The sequence below is a fragment of the Sceloporus occidentalis genome, unplaced genomic scaffold, assembly GCF_023333645.1.
Source record: "Sceloporus occidentalis isolate IW3139 unplaced genomic scaffold, rSceOcc1.0.p SCAF_60, whole genome shotgun sequence".
In the NCBI taxonomy this organism is placed as follows: Eukaryota; Metazoa; Chordata; class Lepidosauria; order Squamata; family Phrynosomatidae; genus Sceloporus; species Sceloporus occidentalis.
The window spans coordinates 3,197,849-3,215,821 of NW_028317040.1; the positions used below are offsets into that span (position 1 = coordinate 3,197,849).

At 40.2% G+C, this 17,973-nt stretch overlaps 1 protein-coding gene across 2 annotated transcripts in view; it reads left to right on the top strand.

Annotated features, from left to right (window-relative positions):
- Window positions 1-17,973, top strand: part of LOC149287487 (rho guanine nucleotide exchange factor 9-like) — a 133,238-nt gene that overhangs the window by 1,746 nt on the left and 113,519 nt on the right. Inside the window, exons 2-3 of one of the 2 annotated variants that reach the window (XM_089492805.1) lie at window positions 658-663; window positions 1,869-1,978. In XM_089492805.1, coding sequence (XP_089348931.1) covers window positions 658-663; window positions 1,869-1,978 — 116 coding nt within the window. The remainder of the gene's footprint in view (window positions 1-657; window positions 664-1,868; window positions 1,979-17,973) is intronic. The other variant, XM_089492804.1, reaches the window with a different exon arrangement.

The following is a 17,973-nucleotide window of genomic DNA, read 5'->3' on the forward strand; positions in this document are numbered from 1 at the left end:
CTCACATACACCAATCCACACATATACCAATCCACACATATACCAATCCACACACATACCAATCCACACACATACCAATCCACACACATACCAATCCACACACATACCAATCCACACATACACCAATCCAGACATATACCAATCCAGACATATACCAATCCACACATACCAATCCACACATACACTAATCCACACATACACCAATCCACACATATACCAATCCACACATATACCAATCCACACATATACCAATCCACACATATACCAATCCACACATACACCAATCCACACATACACCAATCCACACATACACCAATCCACACATACACCAATCCACACATATACCAATCCACACATATACCAATCCACACATATACCAATCCACACATATACTAATCCACACATATACTAATCCACACATATACTAATCCACACATATACCAATCCACACACATACCAATCCACACATACCAATCCACACATACACTAATCCACACATACCAATCCACACATACTAATCCACACATACCAATCCATGCTGTTGCTGCGCGGATCGCAAGGGAGCGATATCGGAGGTCTTTAACAGACCTCCGGCTCCCTTGAGTGATTTTAAGATGGGTTCAAGGGTTGAACCCGGGTTAAAATCACTCAAGGGAGCCGGAGGTCTGTTAAAGACCTCCGATACCGCTCCCTTGCGAGCCTGCTCCTCCAGCGGCGGACATTACTGTCCGTCTCTGGAGGGGTGCCGGGTGCCGGCAAGTTGGCACCCCCCTGATGAGCGGCACCCGCTGCGGACCACCCCCCTGCCCCCTGCTAGGTACGCTACTGGCTAGATGTGCATCTGGGGTAAGGAATTTCCATAGGAATAATGTGTAAAATAATGTGTAAAAGGTGGAAAATTCATTCTGTCCAGAAACAAATTCTAATGTATTCAACAGGAAAAATACTGTCCCGATCTGATACTCAAATAAATTCAGTCTAGGTTTCATCTGAATTTGTGGCTTTTCTAGGACACTGAGGGAAAGCCCAATATGGTACAGTAGCACTTAATGTTCCTACATGGGTGTAGGAACCAGGTTGGGTGAGAGGAAAAAAATCCCTTTCAGTGCTGGGTAAGTTATTTATGGGCCTTGAGTTGAATGTTTTTAAAGAGAAGGTTGGTGGGACTGGGCAGCAGGCAGCCGCGCATGTACAGCATTATACAGCAGCCATGAAGAAGACTATAAAGTGATGGCCTACCTTTCCTCCGAAAGCACCCACTTACCCCTCCCCTCACTCTTGCAACAACCTACAACTATAAAAATATTTTAAAAAGTTAGTGTAGCAGCAGTTGAGCCTATAAAAGCTATATGGACCTGGAGCTTCAGCTCCTTTAGCCCCAGTTTTAATCTGGTCCTGTTCCACTCCCACATGTCTCCACTACGTAATATGCAGCTACATCGCTGCAGATACCAGGAGCATATTGTACTATGAAATAATCAGACTAGGCAGCCTGGTCATTTTTATAAAAATCCACAGTCCAAATATTTTTTTACAATATTTACAGGTTTTTCTGAATTGCATCTGACTAGTTAGTACAACTAAGATGACAAAGTGCCTCTCCATCTTCGTCTTGTATAAAAAAGCACTCTGCTTATGTTTTTATATTACCTACAAGGGTTAACCATGTCTTATGTGGTCAGACAACTCATCATTAGTGTACAATATAGGCCACGATCCAACTAAATGGGAATCACCAGCTGAAGATGGAAAGTTTACTGGAAGGTCCAGTGCTTTCGCATTGCCTGTATTTTTTAGCGTTTTAGTTTACAAGCCCCTCATGGTGCATGATGAGACTACCTTTGATCTTCTCTTTTATTTTATTTAAGGAGAGGCTGACCTTGGCTCCAAGACATTGGAAGTCCGGAGAGACAGCAGAAAGGGGAGAAACAGATGGAAAGCCTTAAAACCAGGTTCAGTTCAGCTGCCTGTGCACCAGGTACGTAGCAGCCTGAAAGTGTCATTTCATAAAACCTATACACTTGTAAATTCTCTTCTGTGTGACATGCCCATGTGAACATAAATTGTGGATTCGGTATTACAACATATAGAAAACTGCTTCCAAACAATCACTCTATAACACTACTGTGTTTATTTCCATTTACAAAACAAAAAATGGGTATTTTTTAGCAACCATTTGTTTGCAGTCACATTTTTGGTACGTATGTAAAGATTTCCTTGTAGCTAATCGGTGGGAACATTAATGGCATCTTTTGTTTCAAAATGAAATATTGGACCGTCGTCAGTTAAATCCAATAAACATTTTACTTCTAACAAGGTAACAGCACAGTAGCAGCTGATCCCAGAAGTCCTTTTCCCTTGTTCAATCCACATACATCAGACTATCTAAAAGGCATGTGACAGCAACTGCTTCACTTTATGTATACGTTAATTAGCTAGGACAAACCACCCGCTAATACACAAGAGAGTGACTATGTGGCGAAGAGCTCTATGTTGTAAACATTTAAAGGCCTTGCTGTTCTCCCTCTCTTTACTTCCAAGGTGAGTAGCTCAAAGGCCATTATTGCACATCCCAACATTATCCAAGAACACTTTTTGTGCCAGGGGTGTCGTTACAGGTAGGACTTTATCCAGGCTCAGTGATTGTTACCTGTCAATAAGTGTTTGTGTAACTGAGTAAGGCATTTACAAAATAAATAATGTATTTTGTTTACACAATTACTTTATAAAGACATATTATGCTGTTTTAAGCAAACGACATCTAGGCATGTAGAATAGTGCATTAGAAACGTATACCCACTAAAGATTCTCTAAAAATGAAGGTAATAAGAGTAAAGAAAGATCTGTGTCCCAAAGAGGGACTGTCCCCCAAACACGGATATTTAGGAGGTAGCAAAGAAGCAGAGAGCTCTGGGTAATTTAGCGGTGCATTTAGAGAGAGGGTAGGTAAGCCCCTGTTCAGCTGCATCCTCTTTGAGCTACACAGCTGCACATTTAGTACTTTAACACTTTATTTCTTTTTTTATTACTACCCCTTATCTTTTTAGGAACACTCTAGTTTGGCACAGGGGTTTTTCTCTCGGCTTTCTGGGTATCATAAAATTCTATTATAAAGTGTAATATTTTCTGCTACTGTCTGTACAGATTTCTGTTAGGAACTTATTGTTTAAGGTTTAATATCCATTAATGAGTCTTAGATTTAATTGCTCCACTTCATTAGCTTTCATTTCCTGCAATGTTACGGTTGTGCCAAGATTTGATTTCTAAAGAGTCAAATTTGCATCTCAAACATTTTTATTTATCCTCTTTAACTCCGTATTTGAATGGATTAGTGGCCTTCAGGGCAATATATTTGAAGTCATTTAATTTGTGGCACAGCATATAGATTGAAGGAAGCTTCACTAAGTGTAAGTGAAATAGGTGAAACGAAGCAGGGTCTCTTACCAGCAAACTGTGCCGACTTTCCATGGTTTCCATTAAGTCTGTTGTATGAGAAGTATGAAACAGTAAGAGATTTCTTTGGGATGTGAGTAATATGCAGGATTTCCTGTGGAATACACATCTTCTTAACAATTGTGTGGAACAGAATTCTTCAAAGGGTCAGCTTAATCCAACTATTATGTATCAAGGGTCACAATTTCCTTTTGTACCTCAACACAGCCAAACACTACTTTTCCACAGGCTACTAACAATAATGCTATGAATTAGCATAGTGCTAGTTTCATACGAAGAGTGGTGTGTGCATGACATATGCATTCATCATAGCTTATTTACTAAAATAGGTGATTTAACCCCTTAATGACAAAGCATGTACATGTACAGGCTCAAAATGCATTGTTTTCAATGGGTTTTGGGACCGCCAATTGTCCTTAAGGGGTTAAATTGGTCATTTTTCTAAATTATTTATTTTTATTTTCTCTGATATATTGGCACTCCCTGTACATTCCTCCACAATGCTGTGTGCCGAAGCCTCTTCCATTTCTACATGCTGGGGGTTCTAACACGTCCAGTTGGGTACCGTGCCAGTGGCATAGCAGGTCCCTCATTGGGTTCTTTACTGAGCTCAGCCACAATATCACCCTAGATATGATTTCTTTGATATCAAAATAGACTTGATAAACCGTATTTGCTCGATTATAAGACGAGGTTTTTTTCAGAGCAAATGCTCTGAAAAATACCCCTCGTCTTATAATCGGGGTCGTCTTATAATCAGACCTCAAATAGGTCTGACTATGAGACGACTAAGATCCAGATCCCCCGCAGCTGCAGGGGACCTGGATCCTCCTGTCTCCACCCCCCCCCCCACTTACCGGTACTTCTGAGTCCCCGGTGTGTAGCTGGGGCAGCGTGTAGATGTCTACGCGATTCGCGGTGCGGGGAACTCTGATCTCTGACAGTTGGGGAAGGTCTGCGCAATGGACGCAGACAACCCCCGCTGCTAGCCACGCCTCCTTCCGGCTGCAGCGTAAGTGCGTGGGATCTACACGCTGCCTCGGCTACATGACAGGGAAGTCAGAAGCACCGGTAAGTTGGGGGGGGAGTGTTAAATGGGGGGGCATAAGGCATTTCTGGAGGCAGAGTGCTCTGTGAAATGCCTTTTAACCCCCTTAATGCCACTCTGCCTCCAGAAATGCCTTTTTAACCCTCTACACGTCAATCTGCCTCCTGAAATGCCTTAAACCTCCTTAAATGCCACTCTGCCCCATAATATGCCTTTTAACCCCCTTAATGCCAGAGGGGTATAAGGCATTTCTGGAGGCAGAGTGGCACATAGGGGGTTAAAAGGCATATCATGGGGCACAGTGGCATATAGAGGGTTAAAAGGCATATCATGGGGCACAGTGGCATTTAGAGGGTTAAAAGGCATATCTTGGGGCACAGTGGCATATAGGGGGTATAAGGCATTTCTGGGGCAGATGTGCATAACTGGGGGGGCAGGTTGGAAAATAGAAGGAAATAAAACCAAAATATTTTTCTCAATCATAACTTTTATTAAAAAAAAATAGTTTACATGAATTAACATTTACTGGTAAAACTTTTTTCCTGTAGGGTCGTCTTATATTCAGGCTTTTTCTTTTTTTCCTAAATTAATATTTAGATTTGGGGGGTCGTCTTATAATCAGGGTCGTCTTATAAGCAAAATACGGTACATTTCATAGTTTCACAATCGGACTGTATAATATCATGTGGTGGAGACTGTACATTGAAGATCATTTTGCAAGCTCCAAGGGAATTATGGTGGATCTCGAGATTGTAAAATTGCGAGCAGGGCCCTCTTTATCTTATATATATATATATATATATAAGTATGTCTATCAATTCTAGTTTTGTCTTATCCCTTGAATATATGTATTTTGTGAACAGTTGTGTAAATTGTTGGGGCTACATGAATAAGAAATAATAATAATAGTAATATTCCCATAGCTTTTTTAAGAGTTGTTTATTGATTCAAATTAAGGATTATTTTTTTCTTAAAAATGTCTGCATAACTACCATATCTGCATCTTAGTATACCTCTCATTTACTATAGATGGAACTTGTGGTGTCAGATGAATGGGTACATAAACTGTAAGGAAATTCTATAGAATTTAACATCTTGTGAACCACATTTATGGATGTAAGATGGGTGTGTGAAAATAATGTCAAAATATGGGCAGAACTTGGAGCTAAATGCTTGCTGGATAACTGGTTGTATTGTCAACTCCAATGGGTCATTGTCACGGGAGCCGCCGCGGCACTTACCTCGCGTGCTCGCGGCAGCTCCCTCCATCCTGCCGCTGGCGCCGTGCGGTCACGTCGGGGTCGCGGCTCCGCTCCCACCGCGACCCGATGTTGGCTGGGCGTCACGCGCGCCGCCGCGGCGCGCACGCCAGGGGCTCCCGGCGGCGCGCCCGTCAATGCCGCTGACGCCGTACGGTCGCAGCGAGGTCGCGGCTTCACCGCCGCAACCGGACGCCGGCAGGGAAGTCCTGCCTCCACGGCCTCACTCGGGCTTGCGCCTGCTCGCCAGGGACGAGCAGGCGCGTCACCACCTTCCCCCACCGGGATCGCGGATCGGACCACTGCCGCGATGACGTCACGCGGCGCACGTCACGCACGCCGCGCACGGCACGCCGCGGCCTCATTGTGAGTAGACGGTTTCCTATTTAAAGGCCATTTGTTTTATCTGCTTTACCCGTTCAAAGTTTATTGCTTTTTGGGGTGTGCTGTTCTTTATGATATTACCTTGCCTTGTGTACCGACCATTGCCTGCTCTTTGACTACGATTCTGATCTGCCTGCCTCGACCTCGGACCTGTTATACCGTTTTGCCTCTTATCTGCCTGCCTCGACCTCGGACCTGTTATACCGTGTTGCCTCTTATCTGCCTGCCTCGACCTCGGATACGTTTGTGACCTCGCTGTTTGCCGTTGCACTTTTGACCGGACTACGCTACGTCCATATATCTGCATAGTTGGATCCTCCCCTGCTACCTGACCCCGTGACAGTCATCGACTTGGATTTGTCTAGCTCTGAAAATGCAGAACCGAATTGGAATTTAGGAGCCAGCTGTCTTTCATTGGAACTCTAAAATAGGTGCGACCAATAAAAAGCTACAATTACCTGACCTGTCTCCAGGGATTTTTTCATCCATGAAATCTGTTATTTGTATTTGAAAAACAATCCAACCAGGTGCGCTCGTGTTAACCGATAAAATAAAATAAATAAAAAAAGAAAGAATAATAGTGTAGCTGTATCAACAAAAATATTGACTGATACTTTATGCACTCACAAAGTGTACGTGGTGTTTCAAAGTGGAGTTCTCTCTAGGTCCGTGTGTCCACTTGAACATGTAGACAAAACACAAAACCAAAAAAACATGGGATGGTATCGTTTAGGAAGAGAACACCGTGAGGTGATGGATGCACTTACTCTTATGTAGAAAGTGTTCAGCGTGTAATGTTCCAAAGTATCTCCCGATCCGTTCCTCTTTCGTGTTTATCCGCAGTCTCGTGATGGTCTTAGTGGATATTCCCCAATTGTTATCAATATTAGGAACCACGATGAATTAGTGTCCAACCGGATGGTTAATAAAAAGAAAATTTATTTGAGGGCAGAGCCCTATATATATTCCAGGTAAACTATAGGTACATGATTCTAAATAAATAAATAAATATTGCCTTAATAAATAAATATTTAAAAATCCGTCCGTATAGTCCAAATTCCTTAAAAATATATATAAATATATATATTGTAATAATAAAGATACTGGGAATATAAAAAGTCCTCTCTCTACGCGTTTCGCCTGCTATATTTGAAATACTAGTTTTAAAAAAAATCAGTGCTCTCCTATCCTTTCCAATATACCATAACTATTTATTAATTAAGCTGGGATGTTTATATAGGTCAGGCTATTAACCATATAGAACAAAATAGTGCTTACTCTGCTAGCCCTCGGAATATCTCCGTTACTGAGGTTTGTGTAGTTGTGTGAGTGTCAGCGTAGAGGTTCTTCGGATGTTAGTTAAACGGGTGAAAGGGTGTGTATGTATGCATGCATTAAAATGGTACCGTATTAATGGCTATTTGGGTCAGAGTATGCTATTGAAACTGTTTTACTTTAGATTATTTATTGTCTTACTGTTCTGTTTTAAACTTCTTTCCATGTTGGTTGTCTATTTATGTCTGGTTTGTGCACCAAACAAAATAAGCAATATACATTTTATTATCAAAACAGAGTTATGCCAATTCCATTATCAGCAAACCCTAACGAAGCCTCTACAACCTGGCGCTTATAACGCTTTCTTTCAGACCACCCATGTATCACCTCATTCATAATTGAGAGGCTTTCAAAAGTTAGGTTTTGGTATTTTGAGTGTTCAGTGTAGTTTAGAGATCAATTTATGGCTCTAACATGTAGAGGCCAAAGAGGCATAGTTATACTTAGAACAGCAGCAATGTATAAAGTATGTTAACCCTTACATAGGTACTCTCAATACTAGTAAAGTTTTAAATTGCGCAGTCATATTATATTGAACGCAGGCAAAAAATATATAGCGTATATATAGTTTTTGTAAAACAAACAAATACGATAAGGGGTTAGAAAAGGTGGACCAATACCAACATTTTAATATTGGATTACAAAACAGGGCAATGTTTATGTGCTCAACAATTTCTGCAATATCTACATTCCTTGTTAAAAGACAGCAGTACCATTTTTAGGAAAATTGGCGTTTGGAATTAAGCATACTCTGCATCACGTATCATTTTGTTACTCAAAGGCATTCAGATACTCTTAAAAGGTTTCCTGTAGCACACTGGCAGCTTAAATTTATAAACTTCCCAAGGAAATCATTAGTCAAAATCCAGCAGAGAGGGTTTAATGCTTAAAAATCATACTGAACAGAGAAAATGATATAATACTTAAGTAAACAGTCTTTCTTTTTTAATAAAAAAAATGGTAGCCTACTCCTAGACTCCCTGTGATTAGCAGAGAGGTCGTAATCAAAATTAAATGCAATGCAATTTTTTTTCCATTATCGAGAGTGTGGTGGATATGTGGAAAAGCCTCCCAGCAGAATTGGTAGATGTTAATAGTGTGTGTTGGGGTAGTGACCAAATACTAATAACAAAAAATGGCCATGGACAGTTACTACGTTATACGTCCGATGTGCTGCAGGGCACCACTTTCTATGTGCAACAAACAACATGTGACATCTGTGTGTCCTGGAAAAAATGGCCATTGTGGTCATCCTATTGTTACTATATTACTGTTTATCAACCACAGAGCTATCCTTAGAGAAAAAAAATGTGCATTGTTTAAATGTATTTGTAGCAGAAAATGTTTGGATGCCAGCTGCCATAGTCTGGAACAAATTATTGAATGCTTGGGTTCCTATTTGCTGTGGGGTAAAATGCTGAATCTTCATAAAACTAGCTAAGAAGCAGTTATTTTAGAGAGTGGTTAGTGTAACACCTCCCAAGGGGAGCAAATCACTGCAATAACTACATCAAACAGCATAATCAGCTGCGCAGAAATAGGATCAGGTGCGCCATAATGTGGGAGGCAAGAGATAAATTAACCCTTACTCTGCCCCAGTTATGTCTGCATATTTCAAGTACACAAATGCTTTTGGACATTAAATAATGTATTTTTTAAGTAAATCTTGATGATTTATTTTCTTCTGGGGGATTTTTTATATGTTGTGTTATTGAATCATTATCTCATTACATAGACAGTTCCAGTGCAGTCTAAATGAAGCATTATTCCAGAATCTCTTTGATGGGGGACTTAATTAGAGAGTCAGTGTAATAATTTACTGGTCTCTCTTGTAAAATAAGTGTATGTTATGGATTAGTTAATAGATAAGTAGTGTTTCTCATTACCACTAATTAAAAATCACACTTTTTTTACTCTTGTATTAAAGATACAACAGAAGAGAATTTAATGCATACACGCACTTATACACTTGTGCTATACTCGGCACATCTGGGTTTTCCCCAGTGGAGTTATTACCCTGACACATAGAGTGTGGGCGTTAAATGTCCTGATTACAGCAAAGAGAGTTTTCTGTGCCATTGAAGATTTATGACTTCCATGGATTTTAACCGTACCCCACAAACCCCCTTTTTCCTGGAAAAAACTCTGCGTATGTTATAACAACAGGGATTTGTTATGCCTCATGGGCCTAGGTACAGTACTTCTGGGACATTGATGTTTAATCTGCATCTTTTCTGTGCTTTGTTGCGTTAATTGTGTTCACCACAACGTCACGTTTCCACCAAGCAACTTGTGCCTGCGTTACTGCGTATATAGTCTTGACACCGACATGTCATCCTTGCCTGTATAGTAAATCAGTTTGGTGATCTTTCGGTGCCTTCTAAGAAAATGTAAGCTTTAAATGTGCTTTTTACCTTTAGCTCACTGGGGCTGGTTCCACGCAATATAATGAAGACAGCAAGATAAAACTTTGTCTCTTCTACACATCCCTGTTTAGTGAATAAACCCAAAATGTATTTATATATTTTTTTTAGGTCTGAATGATTTTGGAAAGAAAGAACCTGTGCTATATTATAGAATGTCAAGACAATAAATGCAGAATAACACTGTTGAATTGCTTAATCTATAGGTCTCTTCCTGCAGTTTACTTATCTCCAGTTACTTGTTCCAAGTTGCTCATTTCCACTAGCTATTCCAGTTTTTGGTTTAAGTAGAGGCTGGAGAATAATCAGATACAGCCATATAGGTATGAGAACACATTAAACATGTGGCTCAATATTCTAGAGAGGTGAGCCACAGCACTGGGTATAGCCAGGGGCGTACCTAGAGTATTTGGCACCTGGGGCGGGTCCTGTATGTGGCACCCCCCCCCCACACACTTTAAAACTGCATAGCTTCTACCGTTATATACCGGCGCAGACACTGAAGGTGGTACAGCATAACACTTACTGTTATCATTATATACTGAGGCAGACATTGACGGTGGTACAGCATAACACTTATCACTATATACTGAGGCAGAAATTGATGGTGGTACAGCATAACACCTATCACTATATACTGAGGCAGACATTGACGGTGGTACAACATAACACCTATCACTATATACTGAGGCAGAAATTGATGGTGGTACAGCATAACACCTACCACTATATACTGAGGCAGACAATGACGGTGGTACAACATAACACCTATCACTATATACTGAGGCACACATTGACGGTGGTACAGCGTAATCCCTATCACTATACATTGAGCCAGACATTGACAATAGTGCAGCATAACTCCTATCACTATATACTAAACCAAACATTGATGTGGTGTAGGCCTACCACTTCATTAGTAGTAGGAATTCTGGACTGAAACCGAAAATGCAGCATTTACCTGGCCGAAACCGAATATGACCCCCCCCACACCATAAAAACACTTTTATTTAAAGTAAGTAACACACCAAAATAGGATAAAACAATTAAATAACAATATTTATATATATATATATATATATATATATATATATATGATTGTTAACAGCAATCACATTCCTATCATGCCCAGGCATACCCAGATTCCAGGATGTACTCGCAGACTTGGCATGATAGGAGTATGATTGCCCTACCTACCCCTTCTCACTCCCTTCTCCCTATCTACCCCCTACCCCCCTGTCTCACTCCCTTCTCCCTATCTACCCCCTCCTAACTATCTACCCTCTCCCCCTTTGAAGTTCACTTACCTTTCAGGAGTCCTGCGGTGGGGGTGCAAGGCCTCTGTCTCCCAGCTCTGCCACTGTATGGAACAGTATAGAGTGATGGGAGTTATGATGTACTAGAGCATAATTATATAATGAAAAATACATTGGAAATGGTACAGCATAACACCCATCACTCTCACACACTTACCAATCCGCACATATACCAATCCACACATATACCAATCCACCAATCCACGCTTACCAATCCACACTTACCAATCCACACTTACAAATCCACACATATACCAATCCACACACATACCAATCCACACACACACCAATCCACACATACCAATCCACACATATACCAATCCACATACCAATCCACACACATACACCAATCCACACATACACCAATCCACACATACACCAATCCACACACATACCAATCCACACACATACACCAATCCAGACATATACCAATCCAGACATATACCAATCCACACATATACTAATCCACACATACCAATCCACACATACCAATCCACATATATACCAATCCACACATATACCAATCCACACATATACCAATCCACACATACCAATCCACACACATACACCAATCCACACATACACCAATCCACACATATACCAATCCACATATATACCAATCCACATATATACCAATCCACACATACTAATCCACACATACTAATCCACACATATACCAATCTACACACATACCAATCCACACACATACCAATCCACACACATACACCAATCCAGACATATACCAATCCAGACATATACCAATCCACACACATACTAATCCACATATACCAATCCACACATACCAATCCACATATATACCAATCCACATATATACCAATCCACACATATACCAATCCACACATATACCAATCCACACATATACCAATCCACATATATACCAATCCACACACATACCAATCCATACATACTAATCCACACATACCAATCCACACATACCAATCCACACATACCAATCCACACATACCAATCCACACATTTACCAATCCACACACATACTAATCCACACATATACCAATCCACTCTCACTCACTGAATGCTTTCCTACCTTTCCTCTTTTCTCCTTACAGCTTCTTTTCCTCCTCTTCGCTCCTCTTCTTCAGTTCTTCTGTCTTCTTCCGGTTCAGTGGGCGCGGCTTCAGTGTTGTGCGCCGGGATCTGACAACAAACCCCGGCGCACAGCAGCTGTTGCCGCGTGGCTCCCTTGAGTGATTTTAAGCAGGGTTAAAGACCTCCGATACCGCTCCCTTGCGAGCCTGCTCTTCCAGCGGCGGACATTACTGTCCGTCTCTGGAGGGGTGCCGGGTGCCGGCAAGTTGGCACCCCCCTGATGAGCGGCACCCGGTGCGGACCGCCCCCCGCTAGGTACGCTACTGGGTATAGCCTCTAGAAAAATCCAGATGCAAACTGAGAAACATTTAGGTTTCATTACAAGATCCGCCAGGGTGGGGCTACAAGAGGGTCAGCTGATCACTAAAATACTGCATATAGTTTTGGTATTTATGAATATGCCTCTCTTATTATCTGTTTCTCTGCTTAATGTAGAAATTCCTCCATCCCCCCCAAAAAAACAATATTGGCAGAGGGTGCTCCTTTATGCTTTTTATAAAAATAGTACAAGGTTAGAGGGTCCATAACAGACGTACAAAAAAATGACTTTAAGACCAGTCAAAGTGCATAACACCAAATCATTAACAGATCTGATACTCAAATGAATTGTCCGCCTAACTGAATACAAGCATAGGAATTATTTCCTTCAGCCTGTATCCCATCTTTAGTCTGTGTCCTGGTATGGTGCTAAACACAGTTGAGTACTCTCATGCCACAGCTGCACCCACAATCTGGTACATTTGGCTTTATCATTTCAGATTTTTCAAAACGTATCCTCTGTTTCGTCTTACAAACGTGGGTAGTACAAAGTATGCGACCAAATATTTGTATAAAACACCTTTTCAGGCTCCGAGTGTTCCAGTCTTTAACTGTAGGGGTCAGCTAGATATACAGACATTTGTTTGCTTTGCTGCCAACATTTTCCCAGGTGTCTCGGGACATAAAACCCTTCTGTCCTGGAGTGTCTGGAGCTCGTTTAGGCTGTGTGTATCTCTCATACATACACAGCTTACACGCAGTGCCGTATGTACAGCTGTAATGCATTGTGCAAAGGCAGTATTTTTATGTTGGTACAGACCTGAATTGGCAGGGGCGGAATCCAAAAAACAGTTCTGTCCCGGCAAATTCGGGACTGTTGGCGAGTATGCGTGTGGTGTATTTATTTTTCTGTGCTATTGACATCTTCTAATGTCTGTTGGTGTCCTTGCACTTTAAATGTAATATGGTGTAAAAGTGCCTTATCAGGCTGTATTCTCTTTTACGATGTAAATGCATGCTTGTTGCCATGGTTGCAAGACACCATGCTTCCAAATTGAAATGTCTGCTGTGTTTTCCTGGGGAATCCTCCCAGGCCTGTGCACCAGATGGGCTATGGAAATACATCCTAGCTAAGACAGAGATAAAAAACCTGGTCAATTTTTAAACAGTTACATAAAACCATGAGAAGACTGCAGGGAAAAAGGACAGGAAGTTCCAAGAGGCTGCACAGAAAGAAGGCAGGATCCCATCTGAAAGCCTGCCCTAAAGCACAGATCATATCAGAGGGTTCCCTGCTTCCTCTTTCCGAGTAAGACAGGCAGCGTCATCTGTGTGGGTGCAAATCTCTCCTCTCTTCTTTGTTTGGTATAGCAAAGATCTGGGTTATTGGATACTTCTATCTTTTTTATTCTGTACGCAAGGGAAGCAGAAAGTATTCAATGCAGTAATACTCAGACTGTGATGCAAGTAGTGAATAGATTTTAACGTTCTTACACTCGCAGCAGAAAAGGACATCATTTATTGTCATCTAGCCTAAAGCCTGAAACTATTGATCATCTACAAGATTACAGTCTTTATCAACCAAGACCGTTTGAAAACATAGGACACTTAGAAGGCATATAAGATCAACGTACAAACATATCCAAGTTTAGTTAAAATGAGTCTTTGAGGGCTTTTGATCAACACGGTGGGATATCACATGAGGTCCAACCCTGATACTTAAGAAAGTTCTCACCCCTATAGAGGTTGTGCTGTTAAGAGGTTAAAAACATAGCCCTGGCTTTTTGAAGCCAAATTCATATGCTTGTGAAATCAATGAGTGTAAATTTAGAACACTCTTTTCCCAAGATTACTGTAAAAATTAAAATAAAATTCAAATAATACAAGATCCTGCATGAGCTTTTAAGCTTTATATTGTAGTGATCTCATGAAGTCTATTTCCTCTATGTGAACCTCCTGATTTTTCCTTCATAAAACATTGTTTATTGTCTTTGTTCCCTTCCTTGTGTTTCGCTATGTCCACAGGGCAATTCTACTTTATTATTCTCTTTCCTCTTAGGAACAAAATGCTCGAAGCAGGCCTCTCATGTAACACATCACTGAGCTCAGATCCCACCGTGAGTTACTTACTGCGGAATTCTAAAAATAGAACAAGCACCTCAGAGTTTACCTTTATTGACAAACAGAATTCTCATGCAGAGGCATAAGATTAAACTTCAATTCCAGCAGGAAACTAGGAAGCTGCGTCCAGTAGGTCAGTGGTTCTTGAACCACTCCTCAGTGACCATAACCTTATATTGTTATATACAAAAAACATGTAAAAAGTTTAATTACAAAATACTATCTGCCGGCAGGCTGCTGCTAGCTGATGAGAGGGTCCTAGGCGGCGTTTGCTTACCTAACAGTAGCAGGGGGCATGCCTGTGACTATCCCTCCTGTGTTTGAATTCCTTTTTTGATGATATTGATCCTTGGCTTGCCTGACTCCTATCCTGCCCACTGATTATGTACCTAATTGTCCTACCCAAGCACCATACCTGGCTTGTCCTGTTCCGTGCCATTTGGTTCAGTAAAAAATTGGGGCATTTTTTTTTGCCAAGTGCCCCCATTCACTCACACTTTCTCACACTCATTCCTGTTCACTCTTTCTCGCGCTCTCTGTTTCCCTACCTTCTCTGCCGACAACTTCTGCTTCTGCAGACCACTTCTGCATCTTCCTCTACATCTTCCTCTTCTATCTTCTTTGACATAACCCAGCAACTTTTGCCAAATCAGCAGCGATGCAGTGACGTTCTCCAATCAGGGGGATGACATCACTGCAAGCACCTCTATATTGCCCTCAGGCGCTGCGGTGACGTCATCTCCCCAATTGGGGGATCAGGAGAAGGCGTCACCGCAAGCATGAGTGGCCAAATTTACCAATATGTTGTAAGTTTGCAATTTGTACAAGTCTACTACTGACTCACTTTGTCATGCTCCGTGTTGACAAATCTCTTTTATTCTGTACTTTTTTTGGAATCTAAAATGCAGCTGATTACAAGATTAATCTATTAAAAGCAACATTTAACTAATCTTTACTCTAAATTAAAAATTAAAAATAATGTCAAATAAACAATTTTAAGTACATGATAATGCACATGTTGCATACTATGAAGAAAATGTCTTAAATTCACATAAGCTCGTGTACTGTTTGCTATGTCCTGTTTACCCATTGTACAGCACCGCGGAATATGATGGCACTTTATAAATCAATAAATAATAATAATAATGTCCAATCACATTCAGTCTCCACAAAAAAGCAAACTGGTTTTAGACAAGCTGAATAGAGAAGGAAAATGAAAATCTGGTGGTATCTATCCTAAAATGAAATGCAATTAATTTTTTCACTTCGTAATTATCAACTTTCCTAGGTTAGCAAGGTCTCAGCATTGCAGGTATGAAGTGCTTCACCTAAATGTTTAATACTTTATTTGTACATGTTTCTTTTGTTAGTTTCTTTTGGATTTTGCTGTGAATGTCTTTGCATCCACTTTTTTCTTCTTTATTTTCTTGAAGATTTAAAAAAAATAGAATTAAGCTCCAATGTAATTGGTGCTCATGCAATTTAAGTCTGATGGACTTTAGAATACTAGAAATCAGCTAATAGGTCTTTTTACTATGAAATCGAGTACTCTGTCGACTAAAGGGCTAGCTTAACTGACCAGACTCCACTGAGTTTAAATGCCCTTGCATGCTAACACTTGCAAAGTGACTCATATAATCACTGATATGAAAGTTGTTTGCAAGTTAAATTATAGTGAATTAAATTTTGCATGCCCTTACCTGAAACTTGCAACATTTTAACATCAAACCCTACCAAAATAATTACGTGGAATTTATATGTTGATTAAAAAAGCGGTACTGGCTATACCAGTAGTTTGCTGGAGAGGTAAAGATCCTGACTCTTCAATCTCCATTCTGAATGGCATAACCCAGTGATCTACTACTGTAAGAATGGGTTGAATTGACGCTGCATAATGCATAGTTAAATCTGGGAGGTGGTTTCAAAGAAATCTAACATTATATAGGGCAAATGCAAGAACTTTCTTCCAAGAGACTCTCACCTGGGTTGCATGGTTTACTAAACTAATTTAAAAGGCTAAGCATATATGATAGTAAACTCTCTTTTGAAGAGAAAAACTGGTCTTGTAGTACAATTCCTCTTGAAATAGGAAACAAAAACAAATAATATTGTGTAATATCTTTTATAACATAAAAGTCCCAAGGTATATACATGGTAATCACAAGCATTGAACAATCTTCTGTGAAAGAAACGAGAACAGAGGGAAAAGAAAGACAGAGGGAGCACCAAGCAGTGAAAGTATATTGGTGCTATTTTAATTCAGGATAGTGTCTGCTTACATTACAAAAATGTGTATGATCAGCTGAACAGGAACATCCGATCGAGGTTTGCAACTACTATTTGGACAGCGTCTCTGTGTTGGTCCATTCTCTTTTGGCGCCAGCAACGTCACTTCATCTATGGGTTTCTCTCATTTCTCAGCTTCTTCCAAACACATCTGACTTTGATTCTCTCCGTTCTTCTTATATAGTAAAGCGTTTATTAAACATTCGTCCCCCGATATCAAAATAAGACTTCAAAATCAGAAGAAGCTTACAACTGATGTGCATGATCAGCAGAAACTTTCATCGAAACATAGTTATACTTAACATTAAGGATTGGGGTGGATTTGACCTCTCTATAACCTTTCTTGTAAAAATACTGTAAGGAGGTTTTTTCCTCATTTAAGGAGAACTGTTTTTTTTAATCTAGAATAGATTGTAAGCTTGTGTGAGCATGGCCCTCCTCACTTTTTCTTTTTTGTGTCCTACCATTATATGTTAGTCATAGTATTGAAAATGGTCTTCTATCTGCTCAATTAACACGTTTACTAAATACAGCATTTGAAATACCATTCCTAGAACTATACGATCTCCAGACAATTCTCATAAATTATTCTTTTATCAAGAATTTTCTTTTTCTCATATTCATTTTTGCTGAGAACACTTAATCATCACGTCACATAAAAGCAAGCAGTGACAGTTTGCTTCCATTGAAACCGAAGAAGTTTCTGTGTTCTTTTTATGATTTTATGTGATTAACCCATTAGATCAAGGGTATATTTCCTAACATACTGCTTTTTCTAAGTAGAACATCACATTTAATGATTTTATATGAACAGTTTATCCTTATTTTATTTAAATGCCGTTACTACAAACACATCTTAACAGGGAATTCATGTTTTCTGTATTATTAAGCTAACCATTTGGTGCATCTTATCGTAACTTACTTTATTTGGTGTTAATGAAAAACAAGACCAGAGAGATTTG